This window comes from Myotis nattereri (assembly GCF_964212035.1).
Source record: "Myotis nattereri genome assembly, chromosome: 3".
In the NCBI taxonomy this organism is placed as follows: domain Eukaryota; kingdom Metazoa; phylum Chordata; class Mammalia; order Chiroptera; family Vespertilionidae; genus Myotis; species Myotis nattereri.
This window is the reverse complement of record NC_138077.1, coordinates 42528723-42549353: the sequence shown is the minus strand read 5'-3', so window position 1 is coordinate 42549353 and position 20631 is coordinate 42528723. Positions and strand designations below refer to the sequence as shown.

Sequence of the window (20631 nt, the reverse complement as noted above, 5' to 3'; positions counted from 1 at the left end):
ACAATTTAAGTGTCAATAGAGTATAGGTTATTATGAAGACAACAAGAGCTCAAAATGATGAGACAGAAGAGCATATGATTGAGGTTAAAGGAGACAATACAGCAGTGACAAACTCCAGCTGCAGAGTCCTGTAACAAAGCCTGGCCCTATCAATTCCCAGTTACAGGAACTCTCTGAACGCCAGGCTCATCTGAAAATGGGGATAAGGCTACATCATAGGGCTGATGTGAGTTAACTAACACATGAAAAGTTTTTAGCAAAATGCCTATTATACAGTAAACTCTCAACATCAGGGGAAAACCTATTTTGCAGGATTTTATTGTTTTTAAGATATCCATTGCTGGCTTGGGTTATATAAGCCTATGTGGGCAACTTCCCTTCACCTAGGCACTAAATCTGCTGAAGCAAAAAAAACTCTGGCTTATGAGACTCAACTCCTTAGCTTTACCCCGAGAATGATGAGACCTTGCCCTAGCTGGTTTGGCTCAGTGGACAGAGCATTGGCCTGTGGACTGAAGGGTCCCGGGTTCAATTCTGATGCAGGGCACATGCTGAGGTTGTGGGCTCGATCCCCAGTAGGGGGTATGCAGGAGGCTGCCGATCAATGATTCTCTCTCATCATTGATATTTCTATCTCTTTTTCCCTCTCCCTTCCTCTCTGAAATCAATTAAAAAAAAAAAGTAATGAGATCTTGAGCAAATTTCCTTATCTTTAAGATGAAGAGTAGCCCAGTTCCCCTGACAGTAGTACTGGATCAACTGGACAAAGCATGAGGGACTGGCAGGTGGTTAATGGACTTTATACATGTTTGGCATCATCACTCTCTGGCAGGAAAGTGCTCAGACTGGGACGCTCTCTGGAAACAGGCTCCGGCACACCACTCCAGGATCACAAATAGGTCTGCAGAGATGAACTCCTCCAATATCCAGGAGCCCTGGCAATGGTCAATTAGCAAGGCACCACAGTACCACCTAGTGGCCATAACACTCCTCTTCTCCTGCTCCCCCAGGTGTTAAGGCTGTCTTGTCAGAGGTTCAGAACTCTTTGGTCACCAATTTCAACAGCTGATCAGTCAGAGTTGGACAGAAACCAAACACACCCACTCTCTCTTTTTTTAATATTAACAAATACAAGCAGCAGAAAAGGCCAGCTGCTCTCTGCTGCTTCCCGAGGGAAAGCCAAAACACAAAGCTGTGCCTCTGGCCTTCCTCTAACTGCAGGGCCGGCTTAGCTCCTCATTAGGCAGAGCTTTTTTCCAGCCCAACTTCCCTTATCCCAACGCCCCAGTCAGGATGTGAGGCACATGGTTGCTGGCGGCGAGAAGAATACTGTAGTTCCAGCCTCTGCTCCTTTAAGTCTCAGCCAGGATGGTGGTCACTCATATTCTGCAACTAGCCTCTCACTTGCCCTGGCCCAGAAGCCAGGAGGGCCTGCACTCACACCCACAGGAGCAGGCAGTAGGACTTCAGTCATCTTCAGATGACTCCTCTTCTGCTTCTTTTAACCACTGGATGAACCTCTGCAGCTGTAAGACAGCATAGAGGAGAGCTACTGAGGGAGGGGCACATAACCCTCCTGTTCTCCTTGGTGGATAAACAGCTCAAACAATCAGAGTCCCAGGGACCAACCACCCTGTGGGCCAAGGGCCAGACGACCACCATGGCAAGAGGGTATCCTGACTCACCTGTTGGTTCTTGCGCAACTGTCGGCCCTTGTCAGTTGTATCCTTTTGGTTGTACCAGCTTAGGATTGTTTCCTCAGCTAGGATCTCCAACTGGTAGAAAGCCATCAATACCTGCAGAAGGCCAGCAGAGATCTCAGAGACCATGCAGAGTCCAGCAAGATTAACGGATAACAGAGGAAGAGGAGGCAAGATCTTAGCACTTCTCACTACCAGGTTCCTAGCTCTCTTCTACACTGAACAGCCTTCTCCAAAACAGAAAAGAGTAAGCTCTTCACAATGATACTGGGACAGGTATAACTTCTGGAACTCTTGCTAGGTAGTGCTCTATGCATTCCCAGGGCAAAGCTGTACTATCCCAGCAATGAACACAATACCAGGGATGGATGGTGCTGTTAACCAAACTCCAGATTGGATTCATGTCAGTCTGTTTGTAGCTCCATGGAGGTCACCAAAGCCTGTTTCAAAGCAAATGCAGGACTATGAGTCTTGAGGTGGTATTCACCTTGGCCATGGAAGTACCAAGAGCTTCATGCTCCAGGAAGAAGTCCTCTATGGCTGCCAGCGCTTCCAAATGATCAGCTGCACGCTTTATGTAGTTCCTAAAAACAGGGCTCCAGGCCTTGAGCAGCTACGGAAGAAAGGAAAAGGGAGCTGCAACATATGCCTGAGACATATACATGGACAGCAAAGAAAATAAATATTGATAGCATGCATCTTTCATGATATGGGAAGACAAGGAGATGATATAGGCCCTGAGGAATCATATCAGAAGGACTTAGTAACTGCTAGCAGTCAGGGTTGGGGAAAAAGAGGTTCCCCAGCGGTGGTGAAAGGGGGTCAGATATGCAGGCTGCCTCAAAAATACCCATTCCCAGCCTACAGGTTGACTTTATTTTGAGTCAAGTCATTTACAGTCAGAGAGTCTAAAGTCCAGATCTGTTCTGGGTATACCTTTGGGGTCTGGTATAGCCTGAATCCTGGAGTCTCAAAGGCCATTCAGGATTGAACCTAACTTGACTCCTCTGGACCAACCAAAGCTGCTCTAGAATCCAGTCTGATTCCAGAGGTGAGGAGAAACACAATATGCCACAACAAGACCTTCTATTCCTGATTTCTTTTAAAATCACCACAGCAAGGATGTGTATTTGCTTCCACCCAACCCCTTGTACTCAGCCCCAATCTTTGCTCACGGGAAGCAGCAGGGCACAGTAGCGGTTTGGATCCAGCGGGGAATCCATTTGTTGCAGGGGGAATTCCAGGACCACGTGGCTCAGTACCTGCATCACCTCCTTTAGGCTTATGTTGTAGGCGTACCTGTGGGGAGACTGTGGTGACACCAAGGCCTTCATTGGCCCTTTTAGCATGCTGTAGGGCTGACTTTGGTAGGACACTGGGGAAGAGGAAGTCAGATGGAACAACGTGGAAGGGAGAATTTTGGAAGGAGAAATATGCCAAGACTAAAACCTAATGCTCTCTTTGCTCCAAATGCTAATGGCTTTGTACATTCGGGATGTCAAGGAAACAGGTTCCTATATGGGAAAGAACCAGGAGAGCCTCTATCTGCCTGGGATTACTCCAGGGAAAGAAAATAGGGAGGGGCTGTTCTTACTTGAGAGAGTTGATCTCTAGGACTAGGTTATCACAAGAAATGTTCTCCTCCTTGCCCCGCTGTAGTGTTCCCAGGACTTCATTCTGGAACACTAAAATCAAAGCAAGAATAAGTTCGTGGGGCCAACATTACTCCAGAAGGTGTTAAGTCATTTGGTTCTGACTTGATACCAAAGCTCTCCTGGGAGGAATACAAGCCTTTGGCTGGTTGATCCAGATAAAGAATAAACTGGAGGTTTTCCTCTTTCATCCCAAGATACTGCTTCCCTGGCCACTCACCTTTGATGTCATCCATCTGTGGGGAGCCTGCCCGGCTATCTAGCTCCTCAGAATCCATACTTCGCTCACTTTCTGTTTCACTTTCTTCTTCTATGTTGATCGTGAGTCCTGAGAACCCATAAAGGGTGAGAAAAAAGAAAAATAAGGAATGAGCCATTGACAGAGAATCATATATATGGCCTGTCTGCATGAATAAAGCAGTGAACAAGTAGGCTGATTCTGAAGTGTTCACTCTCCTTTAAAATGTTCTGATTCAGAAAGGGTGTGTGTGTGTGGCAGGAATAGGCCTATCTCACCCCACAGATTCTGCCGTAGTTCTTCCTCTTCTTCCATGTTCATGTCTGCAGCTTTCCAGAGGTAGCCCTGGCCTGCAACTCCGACTTCTGCTGGATTGTAACCTGGAACGACAATGATCTTTAGCAAGGGCCTGTGGAAGTACGCATTCCTCCAGGAGGAAACACTGGTTCTTCTATGGGGCAGAGACACACAATGCCCCACACCTGCTGAGCCTCACACCTTTCAGCTTCACTTTCTCCTTTTCTTGATCAGCCCCAGAATCATCACTGAACTGGCTATCGTCCTCATCTTCCTCTGCATCTGGAGGATGCAAAGAGATCACCGAGCCCTCAGGCAGTGTGATGTTTGGACCCACTACCACCTAGGGGAGAAAAAAGGAGTGGGTGGCACAGATCCATTAGTGTGCTGGGGAAAATTACATTCTGACAAAGACAGTGACTAAGCCAAGTAGCAGGCAAATGAAACCACTGGATTTGGAATCTCAGTTCGGGCTGGATTATAGGTGGACATAGGTCCCTTCTGGTTTAGCATGACCACCACTCAGTTTGGGGCCTGTACAGAGTATGGAACCGGTTCTCACCTGGGAAGTGAGGACACAGTGTGGCTTCAGTGTAACTTGTTCCTTGACCTCAGCATTGTCACAAAGCAGAGACTGATGGATCTGTGCTCCAGCAGCCACTCGAACACCCTGCCACAGGTAGGCCTGGTCCAGCACCACGTTATCACCTGGCTCAGGACAGGAAGAACTCCTGGTCACTCAGGGCTCCAACTCCAGACCAGGGCCATTCCTGGAAGACATGGCTGACTGATACCAGCACAGCTCCCATCCAGCTTAAATACTCCATCCCCCAACTCACCAGAAATACCTGTTTCCCTTCTAAGCCCAGGCCCGAGAGTAGAACATTGCTCAGCCTGACCATCCCCCACCAGGTTTATGACAGCTTATATGATTTGGCTGGAGAATAGTGGGCAAAGGCCCTGAAGGTGGGATTGTGCTGTAGTACTACCACACAGGACTTAAGAACCTGAGAACCCTCAAGATTTCTGGGGACCTCTAGAACTCAAGAAACTTATTAGATTCATGTCCATATCTATCCCACCTCTTCTTGTACATTTTGAATTAAAATCTTATTGGTCTTTTAAAGAGGCAGTTCAATTTAAAGCATCACATTCCTACATCTAAAGTGAGTCACTAAGAGGCTAACCAGACAGTATGATAGAGTAAAAAGGACACTGGACTTAACAATCAGAATACTTAGATTTAAGCTCCAGCACTGCCTCTTTAGCTATGACCTTGGGCAACACAACCTCTTTGAGCCTTACCTATAAACTGGGGATAAGTAACACCTTCCTCACAAGGTTTTAGTGAGGATTAAATGAAATAATGTATGCAAGAGGTCTTTGTAAGCTGTAATGTACAGATGTTGTTATTGCATGTTAATTATCCACTTGGTCTTGAATATGAATACAGGGTGCCCGGGAATGTGAGGAATCACCCAGTAAGAGTCTCACAGGGCACAAACGACAGCCTCACCGTTTTTACCTCTCTGTTCCCTCCTTTGTTAAGGGAGCCACTCTAGTTCCCTATTCTCAAGGACTAGTCCTGTCTCCTCTGGAGACATGGGCCTCCCCAGGTTCCTACTCTTAAGATGACTGGCTTGACTCCCCCACCTGTGCTCACCAATGTGACAGCCAGGGCCAATGACACTATTGGTGATGGAGCAATTGCTGCCAATGACAGTGCCAGAGCCCAGGAGCACATTTTCCTCCAGGATGCTGCCATGGCCCAGGCTGACCTCAGGCCCTCGGTAGATGTTGTGCCGGGAATGAGTGCAGTTCTGAGTTGTGTTGTCCGTGAAGTTTGCCTCTGGGGTGAGAGGGTAGACCCATCGGCGGATGACATCAGCGCAGACAGCTGCATACATGTGTAGGTTGGAGACTCGGGCACCATATTCCCTAGTTGTCACATGCATGTGGATCTGGTTCCCTAGAATCTGAGGACAAGCAAGAGAGGAAGAACACCCCCAGGTACAATACTTTTCTTACCTTCGTAAGTTTCCCTCTGCCACTCAATGTCACAAATGGCCTGAGACTTCTTTGTGTACTGCTTCCCCCCAACCCCAGCTATTTTCCTCTCTCCTAAGGCTCAATAAAACAGAAAAGGGGACCAAAAAGTTATCTGCATGAGATGAAATCTTAGCCCTCTTTTATAATTTTGTTAAAAACATTTTTTAAATTTATTGATTGATTTTAGAGAGAGAGAGAGAGAAACATCAATCTGCTGTTCCACCCATCCACACATTCACTGGTTCACTCTTGCATGTGCCCTGGTAGGGGATTGAACCCAAAACCTTGGCATATTGGGAGGATGCTTCAACCAACTGAGCTACCCAGCCAGGCTTAGTGCTCTTTTAAAGAGGCACTGGGAGCCTTTTCTTACCTCCTCATTCACCAATAGGCCTCGCACAAAGTCGTCCCGAGTTTGGTAGTCAAAGTTGTCTGTAAAGAGTTGAGCCACCTATGGGAGGAAGTCGGATGGGGTCAAGGTTAAGTGCTATTCTCTGGAAGCAAAGATAAGTCCCCAGAGACCTATCAGACCTATGACAGTGGGACAAGGGCCAGAATCCCAATATTGGGGTCAAGATGACAGCAACTATGTGCTGTGGAACAAATTAGAGAAAGGGGGAGTAGAAATATGCCCCTGGCCTTCTGGGGACGGGGAAGGGAAGTAACACATCCTCAGAGTTCTACTCTTTGATGTGCAGCCCTGACCCTGAAGGGTTCACCTGAGGAGAGCAGATGCTGATATGACAATCCAGTAAATCATAGCGAATCTCCACTCCATCTCCACTGCCCCGGAACAAACTCTGTGGAGAGAAGTTACAAGGATTTTAACCAGTCACACTGAATCCTGTCCCTTTCCCACTTCAAAAAACCCAGACACCCACACACCAGAGGAAAAGAAAAACGTCGAAGGCCTTGGGTCTTCTGAAAATGGAGAACTCGGTTTGTGGCACTATCCATAGCCACTACCACATTGTCCTCATGGCAACGAGTTGGGTGACTGGGGGATGATTCCTTGAAGATCATTGTCATCACAGACACATTTTTTTCTAGCTTTCGCCTCAACCTACAAAGGATAGGAGGGAGAGGGTCTTAGGGCTCTGCTGGTCCCATACCGTTGTCCCTACCATTTTCCCATCCTGACCTGTGTTCCTCCAGGGCTCTAGTAATATTGATGTTTGAGATGACGTCCCCATATACCAGAAGGAAGTCGGAGCGCACCAAGGCCTTGGCATCAACATCACGGAGAACATCCCCCAGTGATCGATACAGATCTGATGTAATTATTCGAACCACATTGAGAGATGTAGGGCGGCACCACTTGGATTTCCTAAAGGAAGGGGGGGGGGGTGGCAGTGAAGGGATTGAGTAAATCAAACATAAAGATCATGTAGAACTTCCCCATTTTCTCCCCCAATCAACATTCATACTCCTTCTCTGGCTTTTTTGAATTCCTGCCAGCGTCCCTCAACTTCAAAGAGCTTTATGAACTTATAATGAATGGTTTCAGCATCCTGTGTCACCAGGCTTGTTTTATGGGTTAGAGAAGCATGGTTATTTCCTCTCCATAGCCTAACCCCTATCCCCAAACATGGATTTGAATTCAAATTCCTGCTGAGACTTAGGCTATACAAAGTTTCCTGGGAACACACTTTTCATGTCACTTTTCTCCTTTCAAAACCCAGACCAAATGTAGGAACTGTCTATTGGAGACTATGCTAATATCCAAGTCTTTATTTCCTAAGCTTCCATAAGTCCTGACATTTACTTTTCCAAGAAGATTTCACCAAACATTTGTTAAGTGCTTATTATGTGTTTGGTAGTAAACTAAGCACTGAGAATACTAAGATGAGGAACACCACATTTAGTGGCTTACCACAGCAATAAAAAACAAAACAAAACAAAAAAACAAACAAAAAAAGCAACCCCCCCAAAACAAAACAAACAAACACAAAAAAGAACAAAGATGAGGAACACCTCAATATTTAGAAACTCAGTGGAAAAACAAACATGTTACTCTTATAACTTCCATATTGGAGCCATTCAATAAAAAGCAAAACCCACTTTATAAGAGAGTCAGGAAAAACCCAAAGGCTATCCTTTAATCTTTGTCACAGTTTCAACTGCTCACCTCTGATAAGTGAAGAGAATACCCTTAGACCTTATGATGGCCTTGACATAGACACATTTTCCCCTTATTTATTTATGCATCCTTAGAAAACTGGACAAAAATGGTGAAACATGGAAAGAAAAGTTGCAGGGCCTTACAGTAAATGTTCCTTGATTTGAGCAGCTTTCCAACAACAAAACACAAAGGTTTCCTGTACGCCTGTGGCAGTCAGAAATTCCAAAGTGTAGTCAATTAATGCCACGTTGGCCAGCGGCAAGAGGGCCTGGAGGGCAGATGAAAAAAATGTGAAGTCTTGAATCTGGCCCTCTACGTACCTTTCTTTCCCCCATTACAACAACAATTTTCACTCCTATATCAGTGTTTCCAAATGCTATAGTTTTGTTTTATCTTTCAAACTTAAAAGTAATCAGGCTTCTGCCTCTGATGTTCATAGCATGCTCCAAGCATTAGTCTAGCAGTGGTTCTTAACCTGTGGGTCGCGACCCCTGAAAATACATCCTGCATATCAGATATTTACATTACGATTCATAACAGTAGCAACATTACAGTTATGAAGTAGCAACGAAAGCAATTTTATGGTTGGGGGTCACCACAACATGAGGAACTGTATTAAAGGGTCGTGGCATTAGGAAGGTTGAGAACCACTGGTAAGGTATTGCAATTTGGATATAGTAAGCATAAAATCTACTTGCTTAGATCAATCAGATACAGAGCTCTTATAGGAGACCCCTCTGACAAAGGAGACTACTGGAAATCAATTTTATCTCCAGAAACTTAAGCGTTGCTAAGGCCCTTTCCCCATAAAATTTTCTTCCTTGATCCCTTTCTAAGAGTCGGGGGGCTAGCCAACCTCAATCACCTGTCCAAAATGCATCGCCATGAGGCTTTTTGCTGGGAGTGAGGAGTCAAGGATTTTCCCTGAACTGAACGCAGTTCCCTCTCTCTGAACTAGGAAGGGCTGAGAGACCCAGCAGTATCCAGGACTAGCTCATAGCTCAGTGTCTAGACCAGGGATTTCCAACCGGTGTGCCACAAGAAATCTTAAAACATGCAAATACCTGGCTAGTTAGTTAGTCAGGGGCACTGACCACTTTTCCCTTAGATTGTCCAATACAAAATGACAACAGCCAATACAACGACAGGTATCCGGTGTTAAAGAATCAACATTACCAGTATACCTATTTTTGGTCAGAATATATATATATATATATATATATATATATATATATATATATATATAAATTTGGGGTGCCGCAGAATTTTTGTAATTAGCTTATCTGTGCCGTGAGATGAAAAAGGCTGAAAATAGCTGGTCTAGACAACAAGACAGAGGCTGCTGGCCACCAGCCACTAAGCCTGTTCTGCGCCTTTGGACAGATGGCACTGGCTGTCATTGAAACCTGGAAGGGAAAAAGGGCACTGCACCGAGACCCAAAAGAGCTGTCCCTCTGGGATCAGACCCGTCTGCACCTTTTTTAGGCAAAAGGAGGCGATACTCCCTTTCACCTAAGGACTTCTTTTTTTGTCTCCGCAGAAAGGCCTCGCAGGTCGACTCTCCGCGTGAGGGCTTCTCACAAGCGCTGCTTCTCCCATTTAGCCCTCCCATGCCCCCCAAACCCGAGTTAGACAGCACGGCCACTGCTGCCAGCCTCTCCCGCGGTGGGCTCTACCAGTCTGCTTGCCCTTCTCCTAACTAGATACACCCGATTTCGGGCAAGGAGGTTGGACACGCGTCTTCCCGGAGCACGCCTCCCCCCCGGCAGACGGAAGGCTAACCAGCTCCAGCCCCCGCCGCTCCGGGCCCTCCGACTGCTCTCTCCCAGGCGCTCACCCGAGGCTGGTCCTTGGAGATGGGGAAGAAGCGGCGGTTGAAGCTATCCGCCACCAGAACGGCTTGTAGGGGCGGCGGCGGTTCCTCCTCCGCCGCTCGGGCTCCCCCCCCGCCGCCGCCGCCGCCTCCCGGCCCGCAGACACTGCGCTTGTTGGCCCGACAGGGCATCGCACCAGGCGGCACCACCACGGGGGTCGCCATCTTCTCTCGGCACCACCACTTCCGCACGGAAACTGACACCGCACGCAGTAGGGGACAAAAAGGACCCAGTACTCAAAACGCGGAGGACCAACGGAGGGAGGGCGGGGAGAGGAGAGTGCGCATGCGCTTCGCCTAGGCGCCCGCCGCGCCAGGAGGCTCAGCAGTTTGGAGCCGGCTTGGGGCGCGGCCGCCGCGAACCTGACCTGTTGAAGCGCTGGGGGTGGGGTCCTAAGGACCGCAGACTGGATCTGCAAGTATAGTAGGCCTTCATTTGTACAGGCACAAGATGAAATTCTTGCGGGATGATGAGACTTGTGGTCTCTGCGAAGGTGCCAGATCCATTCTGGATATTCTTCCCCGCCCCTAGCTTGTTAAAAATTGTAGCCTTTCGTCATTCTACTCATGCAATGTGACCCGGCACCTTGGGGAGCTCGAGTCAGACATCCCCCTTCCCGCAGGGAACTCGGTTTACGTAAACACAAAGCGTGGTATAGTAGGGCGAGTAGTAATTCTCTCGAGCGCCGATTGTGGCCAGGCTCGACACAAGCATGATCTCATTTAGCTCGCCCCACGTCTCCGTGAGAACATACTCATTCGTTCAGCAAACATTTCTTGAACTCTACGAGGGGTGAGGATCACCCATCTAGTAAGTGGAAGAACTGGTACCCGCTCTGTCTGACTTCATAGTTCCACAATTTTTTCTGCCAAGTTATGTGGGTGATAAAAATTACTCTTTCGTGGTATCTTCATTCATTCATTCATTCATTCATTCAGCCTCTCAGCATTTATTGAAACCCTACTCTGTCTCCATCAGGGCGCAAATAGGCGTGGATCCAAGAACACTATGCATAAAGTTGAGTGGGTCTGGAGTTAAGCAGCAAGCTTCCCAGGCAGAAGGGACCGTGAGCGCAAAGGTCCGAGGCTCGAGAGGCGCCCACTACCTGGGGAAAGAGGCGGTGGCTGCGGGGGTAACCCCGGGCTGCGGAGTGCGAGACCGTGGGGGGCGGTGCAGGCGAGGCGAGCCCGCGTAGGCGTCCTGCGCAATCAAGGAGCGTTCTCGCCGGGCGGGCGCCCTCTATGCACCCGAGCTGTCTGTATTCTAGATCCGCGGATCCCGCAAACGTCAGCAAAGGCTGTTCCCGCCCACGCGCGCGTTGCCCGTCGGGATGTGGAGTTCGAAAGGCTGACGTTGCTTCTACGTGGCGGTTGCCGCTGGATCGGCGGGGCCAGGGCCTCCTCCCGGTGGGATCGAGGAACTTGTCATTTCTGCCCTCTGCTAGTTAATGATAGCGCGGAGAGAGAACCGTTTCTTAAGGATTTTGGAAAATTTAGCCCGGAGAAGGAACGGCTGAAGGCAACTTGGAAAAAGTGTTCACTTAAAATGAGTGTACATTGTAAAGGAAGGTGTTGACTGTCCGGCAAATCCACAGGCGGAAAGAGAGCAGAAGGGTGATTATTAAATAGCACCTGTGATTTGCCTGTAATGGGTGCGCGCGCATGGGTGGGAACAACCTTTGCAGGGATAGGGGTGGGGATGGGGTGTGGAAGCAGGTTCAATTGTAGAAAATTTTTTAAATGACTCTTGAGACCTTGGAAAATGGTGGTGGTAAAATCAGGCCTTTCTCTTTAGGCAGGTAGCTGATTAGATAAAGGTGTTTTTGTCTGTTTGTTAACATAATATTTTCCCTTTATTTTAGAGCCTAAACGTGCCCCTACTGGGGGGGATTGAATCCGAAACCTGGGTATGTGCCCTAACTGGAATCGAACCTGCGACCCTTCTGTGCACAGGAAGACACCCCGACTACAGGGGCCAGGGCTGATTAGATAAGGTTTTAATGGATGGTCTCAGGGAGAATCTCTCTCAACTTAATTGTTTTGTTTGTTTCAAAACTTAACAATAACAAAGCAAACAAATATGAGCAAATGCCTTTAGTAGACATTTCTTCAAAGATATATAAATGGCCAATAAGCACATGAAAAGATGCTCAACAACACTAAAAATTAGGGTATTGCAAATCAAAACTGCAATGAGATATCACTTCATTAGGATGGCTACTGTAAAAAACAAAACAAAACAAAACAGAGAATACCAAGTGTTAGTGAGGATGTGGAGAAATTGGAACCCTTGTGCATTGTTGGTGGCAATGTAAAATGTTAACAGGAGCTGTGGAAAACATGTAGGTGTAATTGTAGAAATTTTTTGTATAGTGGTTCTTCAAAATATAAAACATAGACTTGCCATATGATCCAGCAATTCTAGTTCTGGGTATATACCCAAAATAAGGGAAAACAGGCACTCAAACAGATATGTATTTATTTTAAAATGCATTTTTGTTGATTTTAGAGAGGAAGGGAGGGAGAGATAAAAACATCAATGATGAGTAAAAATCATTGATCGGCTGCCTCCTGCATGCCCCACACTGGGGATTGAGCCTGCAACCCGGGCATGTGCCCTGACCAGGAATTGAACTGTGACCTCCTGGTCAATGTGCAACCATTGAACCACGCCAGCCAGGCTTAAACAGATATTTATATACCCATGCTCATAGCAGCATTATTCACAATAGATAAAACATGGAAGCAACCCAAGTGTTCATTGATAGATGAATGGATAAGCAAAATGTGGTATATACATACAATGGAATATTATCCACCTCAAAAAGGAAGAATATTCTGATATAAGATATAACATGGATGAAAATTGAGGTTATTATGCTAAGTGAAATAAGCTAGTTACAAAAAGAAAAATATTGTATGATTCCATTTATATGAGATATGTAGAGTAGTAAGATTCATATAGCCAGATTGTAGAACGGTTGTTGCCAGGGGTTTGGGGGGAGGAGGAAATGGGGGTTATTATTTAATGGGTAGAGTTTCAGTTTTGCAACATGAAAAGAGTTATATGGATAGATGGTGGTGATGGTAGCACAATAATGTGAATGTACTGAATGTCACTGAACTGCACACTTGAAAATGGTTAAAATTGTAAATTTTATGTTATATATATTTTATCACAATAAAAAAATTGGAAAAAAACTTACTGGAAAGATACTGAAAACCACCAATACATAATGACACCCCCCCCCCCCCCACAAACTCTATAATAAAAATCCCTTCCCCTACTTCTCTCATCCTACTCAACCCCTGGAGTTATAACCATCTATCTATATATATAAAAGCCTACTATGCAAATTGTCCCCTTGGGAGTTCGACCGGGAGACTGGGAGTTCAATCGCTCGCTATTATGTGCCCTGACTATCAGGGAGGGAAGACCCTGGCTGGCAGCCGGAAGGCCCTGATTGGCCCTGATTACTCGCCAGGCCTAGGGACCCTACCCATGCACAAATTTTGTGCACTGGGCGTCTAGTTATTAATAAGTTGGTGGGCATTCTTTCCATTTCCCCCTGAAGTTTATATATTGATATATCTGTATTTATAAATATACTAGAGGCCCAGTGCATGAATTCGTGCATGGGTGGGGTCCCTTGGGCTGGCCTGCAATTGGGGCCGATGGGGGCCAGCTGGCCGGGGGGAAGGACTGCAGGAGGTTGGCTGGCTGTGGGAGGTTGGCTGTGAGAGTGCACTGATCACCAGGGAGCAGCTCCTGTATTGAGCATCTGACCCCTGGTGGTCAGTGTGCATCATAGGTACCAGCCGGTCGTCTGGTTGTAATGGTCACTTAGGCTTTTATATATATAGATTATATGCCTAAATACACATATACCATATACACATATTCAAAATACATATATGTATGCCCAGCTGGCTTGGCAGTGGTTGAGCATTGACCTATGAGCCAGGAGGTCACAGTTCAATTCCTGGTCAGGGCATACTAGTATGCCTGGGTTGCAGGCTTGAGCCCCAGTAAATGACTACAGGAGGCATGCAGGAGGCAACCAATTGGTGATTCTCATCATCAATATTTCTCTCTCCTCCCTTCCTCTCTGAAATCAATAAAAATGTGTATAAAAAAAACAAAAAAGACCCCCCCCCCTGCATATACAGTATCTACATGTATATTCACACACAGACTTATGTCTAGAGACAGTGTACTGGATGATTATATGCTGGTACTCCAGAGCCAGAGTTCCTGAGTTGCATTCCAGGCTCTAGTCATTTACTAGGTGTTTAGCCTTGGGCAAATTATTTAATCTCTATGCCTAGACTTCCTCATCTTTGAAATGGGAGAATAATACCTAACCTTAAAAGATTGTGAGGATTACATGAGATAATATGTGAAAAGTTCTTAGAACACTGTTTGACACATTATCAATACAATTTAAGTATTAGCTATTATGATGATGATGCATTTTGTCTGCAACTTATTTTTATTTAATATATAGTGTGATGTAGACAAATCTAGCTTTTTAAATGATTCCATTCTGTAGTATGAATATACCATTATTTATCCAATTATTTCTTTTTTTAAAAAAATATATTTGATTGACTTTTTACAGAGAGGAATGGAGAGGGATAGAGAGTTAGAAACATAGATGAGAGAGAAACACTGATCAGCTGCCTCCTGCACACTCCCCACTGGGAATGTGCCTGCAACCAAGGTACATGCCCTTGACCGGAATCGAACCTGGGAGCCTTGAGTCCGCAGGCCGACGCTCTACCCGCTGAGCCAGACCGGTTAGGTCCAATTATTTCTTGATTAATAAACATAAAATATTTTTGCTATTATACATAATGCTGCAACAAGCATACAAGCATCCTCCTATTGCTCTCTTTATATATCTGCATTTCTTTCTTTTTTTAAATTGATTTAGAGAGAGAGAGGAAGGGAGAGAAAGAACACTGATTTGTTGTTCCACTTATTTATGCATTTATTGGTTGTTTCTTTTTAAAAATATATTTTTATTTCAGAGAAGAAGGGAGAGAGGGGGAGAGAGAGACAGGGAGAGATAGATAGATAGATAGATAGAGCAATGATGTGAGAGAAACATTTATTGGCTGCCTCCTCCATGCCCCTACTGGGGATTGAGCTTGCAGCCGAGCATGTGCCCTGACTGGGAATCAAACCATGATCTCCTGGTTCATAGGTTCATGCTCAACCACTGAACCATGCCAGCCAGGCTGATTGATTCTTGTAGGTGCCCCGATTGGGGATTGAACCTGCAACCTTGGTGTATCAGGACAAACACTCTAACCAACTGAGCTATCTGGCCAAGGCTTGCATTTATTTCTTAGATATATAATTCCCATGGCAGGGGACATGCTGTTAAACTCACTGGGAAGTCTGGGGAGGCTTAATTGTTTATGGTGTTATTATTTCATTGCTGCCCATGAAAAATGTGCCATTTTGCCCTTACACCAGCAATGTATGAGAGTGCCTTTCCCCCCATAGCCTCACTAACAGAGTATGTTGTCAACAGTTTGAACTTTCTGCCAGTTTATAGGAAGAAAAAGTGTAGTTTTAATTTGTATTTCTCTTGTTTTGACTGGGATTGAACATCTTCCCATGTTAAAAGACATTTGTATTTCTTGGTCAACTGTCAGTACTGGTTCTCTTCGTAAATTAATATATCGGCATTAGGTTTCAAAAGGAGTCTTGAATATCAATCAGTCTATGTAAGCTCCATGAAAATCAGGGCTTTCTGTCTGTTTTAGTCATTACTGTATCCCATATGTCATCTGGCAAATGCTCCATAAATATTTGCTGAATGAATGACTGGTTGTTGCTAGTCAGTAAATGTAATGAGAGTCTTATCAACTTTAGACAATAAATAAAAGTAATTACAGCCCTAGCTGGTTTGGCTCAATGGATAGCGCATTGGCCTGGGAACTGAAGGGTCCCAGGTTCAAATCCGGCAAGGGCACAAGCCTGGATTACAGGCTTGATCACCAGTAGGGGGCATGCAGGAGGCAGCTGATCAATGATTCTTTCTCATCATCATTGGTGTTTCTATGTCTCTCTCCCTCTCCCTTCCTCCCTGAAATCAATAAAAATATATTTTAAATAAAAGTAATTTCAGGCCCTCCCAAGCTGAAGCTCATGTTTTTTGGTTTTTAATTGTGGTGAAATACACATAACAAAATTTATTATCTTAATCATTTTTAAGTGTACAGTTCAGTAGTGTGAAGTACTGGCAACTGCTATCCTACTATCTGTCTCTATGAATCTGACTACTCCAAATACCTCATATAAGTGAAATCATATAATGTTTGTTCTTTTGTTACTAGTTTATTTCACTTTCCATAATATCCTCAAGGTTCATCCATTTTGTAGCATATATCAGAATTTCCTTACTTTTTAAGGCTGGATAATATTCCACTATATGTATACTTTATATATTGTTCATTCATTTATTTATCAATGCACACTATTGTGGGTGGTGGGCGGATGGGGGAGCGGCGGGGTCAAGCATGGCAGACCACATTTTCTCTATTCCCCTCTAGCCTCGCGCCTGGACTGTGCCCCTGGGCTAAATCGGCAACATGAGCGGCAACAACTTGGATGAGAAAGATGACTTTGATGAGCAGTTGCGAATGCAAAAGTTGTATGGAGACACTAAGGATGGAGATACCCAGAAAGATCCCAGTAGAGAAACCAATTCTTTCAGGCAGCAGCCAGATGACACCCCCTACGAGTGGGACCTGGATAAGAAGGCTTGGTTCCCCAAGATCACTGACGATTTCATTGCTACATATCAGGCCAATTATGGCTTTCCTAATGATGGTGTGTCTAGCTCTACTGCAAATGTTCAAGATGTTAGTAGTAGGCCTGCAGAGGAAACTCCTCAAAGAAAAACTTCTGAACCCAGTGATCCCAAAAATAGGGGAGAAAAGAGAAAGGCTGAATTAGGATGGTTTCATGTTGAAGAAGACAGAAATACAAATGTATATGTGTCTGGCTTGCCTTCAGACATTACACTGGATGAATTTATACAGCTCATGTCCAAGTTTGGCATTATTATGAGAGATCCTCAAACAGAAGAATTTAAAGTCAAGCTTTACAAAGATAATCAAGGAAATCTTAAAGGAGATGGACTTTGCTGTTATTTGAAGAGGGAATCTGTGGATCTTGCATTAAAACTTTTGGATGAAGATGAAATTAGAGGCCACAAATTACATGTCGAGGTGGCCAGGTTTCAACTGAAGGGGGAATATGATGCCTCTAAGAAGAAGAAGAAGTGCAAGGATTACAAGAAAAAGCTATCTCTGCAACAAAAGCAGTTGGATTGGAGACCTGAGAGAAGGGATGGGCCATCCCGAATGCGCCGCGAGCGAGTTGTCATCATCAAAAATATGTTTCATCCCATGGATTTTGAGGATGATCCATTGGTGCTGAATGAGATCAGAGAAGATCTTCGAGTAGAGTGTTCAAAGTTTGGACAAATTAGGAAGCTCCTTCTGTTTGACAGACACCCAGGTGGTGTGGCCTCTGTGTCCTTCAGGGATCCAGAGGAAGCTGATTATTGTATTCAGACCCTTAATGGACGGTGGTTTGGTGGCCGTCAAATCACTGCCCAAGTGTGGGATGGAACTACAGATTACCAGGTGGAGGAGACCGAAAGAGAAAGGGAGGAAAGGTTGAAAGGATGGGAGGCTTTCCTCAATGCTCCTGAGGCCAATAAAGGTCTTGGCTGTTCAAAATCCATCTGTGCTTCAGAAAGGGCAGGGCCTTCTAGAGGAAGACATTTTTCAGAGCACCCTAGCTCATCTAAAATGAAGGCTCAAGAAGCTGAAACTCAAATGGAATCTGAAGAACCTATAGATGAAAAGTTTGAAAAAACCAAGGATGGGGGAGAATTTGAAGAAGATGCTAAAGAAAGTGACCTCAAACGAGAGGCTGAAGAATGCTATCCCCAAAAAGAATCTGAAAGAAGGTATGAGGAAGGCTGCCCCCAAAGAGATCATAGAGACTGCCTTGAAAAAGAGTCTGGAGAAGGTAGTCCCAAAAAAGAGTTGGAAGAGGTTAGTCCTAAAAAAGAGGCTAAAGTGAATGGCCCTGGAAGAGAATCCAAAAAGCGACTGAAAAATGATTTTGAAGAGAATGGCTTTGAAAAGGAGTCTAAAGAAGATGGCCCCAAGAAGGAGTCTGAAGAAGAGAATGGCCCCCAAAAGGAGTTTGAAGAAAATGAGTTGGAAAGAGAACCTGAAGAAGACTGCTCTGAAAAGCTGTTTGAAGATGGCCCTGAAAAAGAATTAGAAGAAAATGGCCCCCCAAAAGAGTTTGATGAGAATGGCTCCGACAAGGAGTTTAATGAAAATGTGCTCGAAAAAGAGTTAGAAGAAAATGACTCTGAAAAATCAGAATTTGAAGATGACAACTCTGAAAAAGTGTTTGATGAGGAGGGCTCTGAGACAGACTTTTACGAAGAATCAGATGAAATGGAAGGAGAAGGAGATACATATGAAAAAGTTTTTGATGAGGAGTCTGATGAAGAAGAGGACGAAGAAGATGCAGATGAAAAGGAGGAAGGAGATGATGCAGATGAAAAGGTGTTTGAATATTCAGATGAAAAAGAAGACGAAGTGGATGCAAAGGAGAATGAAGAAGGTATAGATGAAAGCATGTTCGAAGATGGTGATGCCAACGAGAAGTTGTTTGTAGAGGATTCCTGTGAGAAGTTGTTCGATGATTCTGATGAGAACGGGACGGTGGGTGGTTTGGGGCATGTTCAGGAAGAAGGGACCCTGTCCACAGGCAGCAGCTTTATCCTCAGTGATGATGATGATGATGATAATATTTAATCCCTTAAATTTGCTTTTGAGAGAAATTCCTCCACTACATTTTGCCTATGCTCTAGGGGAATTACTAGTAGTGTTAATGAACATTGCATAGTGACAGGATGCCTTCAGATTAATGCATTGACTTTTTCATTGTTACCCGTACTTAATGATCATAAATATTTGTTAATTGGCTGTTCAGTTAAAGCTTCATAGTCTAATGCAAGTAAACTGGATACTTGTTCTTTGTCAGATTTGTTAAGTACATGCAGAATATTTTTAAAAGTATTCTGGTGAAAGTTTGTGATATTCAAAAATAAAAATAAGTTGTTAATATGCAGAAACTGAAAATTGGACTTGAGTTAAATTGCATTTTATTTTTTTTTGCTATTTTCTTTGTTCATATTTAAGTTTAGTTTTTGAAGGATTTGAAAAATCCAATAGGCGTCTCCTTGCTTCTAGCTTAGCTCCTATTTCTCCTCTCTAAATCATAGCATGTTACTAAATTTATAAGGCAAATAGCACTTTGGAATTTTCCCCTGCCCAGTCCTTGCAAATTACTTTTATTTGTTTTCCTTTTTACTCTCTTTCCATGAAAATTGACTATTAGATGCACAGGAGGGAACTTACTGAGGTCCACCTACAGCTTTCATTACTAAAAATACAGAGAAGGAGATTAGAATTCCACTCTGTGCTGTGTCGCCCCTTTAGAAGTTGATTGGAATTGTGGGGCCTCTCCCCAGAAAAGTGCACACACTGCACAACTTTTTGAATACAGTTTGGAAGGTTTATTGATCGCTTGGAGTTTAAGAATGTCGTCATTCATACTTCAGTTTTGTGTTTTTGTTCTAGTATGGTGCCTAGTACTGTGCTAAATTGTGTAGTCCCAATAAAATGTTGGGTCTTTCTTGCTTATGCTTTCCAAATTAAATATTGATGAATTGACTTCTGCTGAAGCATTAAGAAGTTTTTCTTATAAATCAGAAGCATTGAAATAAACTGCATTGATGCTTTTTCATTATAAAAACTCCATACCATTGTGAATAATGCTGCTAAGAGCATCCTATCTAATAAAAGAGAAACATGGTAAGTAGCCGTACCTCCGCTACCCTTCCCATTGGCTAATCAGGGTGATATGCAAATTAACTGCCAGCCAAGATGGCGGCCGGCAGCCAGGCAGCTTGAAGCGAACATGAGGCTTGCTTGCTTCAGTGACGGAGGAAGCCAAAGTTCCCCGCCTACCGCTGCTGGCCTCTGAGCTTGCAGTTTGAAACATTGTTACAAATATAGAATCTAAACAAACTCTAGAAACCTGCTTTCAGCCAGCCGGGATCTCAGAGCTGGAGTTGAAACAGTGTTTCAATTATAGAACCCAAACAAAACAGATACCTGCTTTCAGCAGCGGAGGCCTGAGAACTGGAGCCAAGCCTCAAAGCTAAAGCTGGCCCACGATTAAAAAAAAGAAAAAAAGGAGCGGTTGGGAGCTTCAGTCACCCGCCAGCCTGAAAACGGCCCTCAGCCCCTCACCCAGACTGGCCAGGCACCCCAGTGGGGACCCCCACCCTGAAGGGTGTGTGACCAGCTGCAAACAGCCATCATCCCCTCACCCAGGCTGGCCAGGCACCCCAGTGGGGACCCCCACCCTAATCCAGGACACCCTTCAGGGCAAACCAGCCAGCCCCCACCCGTGCACCAGGCCTCTATCCTATATAGTAAAAGGGTAATATGTCTCCCAGCACCGGGATCAGCGGAGCTGCGAGGCCTCCCAGCACCGGGATCAGTGTGAGAGGGGGCAGCGCACAAACCCCCCCCCCCCCCATCACCCTGCGGCTCTGTGTGTGATAGGGGGCGGGGCCACA

The 20631-nt window shown here is 45.0% G+C and overlaps 2 protein-coding genes across 2 annotated transcripts; one reads left to right on the top strand and one right to left on the bottom strand.

Annotated features, from left to right (window-relative positions):
• Positions 1 to 1101: 1101 nt before the first annotated feature.
• EIF2B5 (eukaryotic translation initiation factor 2B subunit epsilon) lies at positions 1102 to 10117 on the bottom strand. The gene is made up of 16 exons (XM_081086368.1): positions 9896 to 10117; positions 8202 to 8326; positions 7078 to 7263; positions 6822 to 6999; positions 6656 to 6736; positions 6310 to 6387; positions 5551 to 5863; positions 4450 to 4595; positions 4089 to 4230; positions 3869 to 3970; positions 3573 to 3680; positions 3295 to 3385; positions 2876 to 2999; positions 2188 to 2313; positions 1686 to 1796; positions 1102 to 1526 (listed from the first exon to the last, which is right to left on the bottom strand). Exons 1-16 carry the CDS (start codon positions 10094 to 10096, stop codon positions 1467 to 1469), a joined length of 2172 nt encoding a protein of 723 aa, XP_080942494.1. The 5' UTR covers positions 10097 to 10117; the 3' UTR covers positions 1102 to 1466.
• Positions 10118 to 11310: 1193 nt separating this feature from the next.
• Positions 11311 to 19113, top strand: LOC308515764 (17S U2 SnRNP complex component HTATSF1-like). Its single transcript, XM_081086366.1, has 3 exons — positions 11311 to 11545; positions 11794 to 11838; positions 16499 to 19113. Exon 3 carries the CDS (start codon positions 16538 to 16540, stop codon positions 18794 to 18796), a length of 2259 nt encoding a protein of 752 aa, XP_080942492.1. The 5' UTR covers positions 11311 to 11545; positions 11794 to 11838; positions 16499 to 16537; the 3' UTR covers positions 18797 to 19113.
• The last annotated feature ends 1518 nt before the right edge of the window (positions 19114 to 20631 follow it).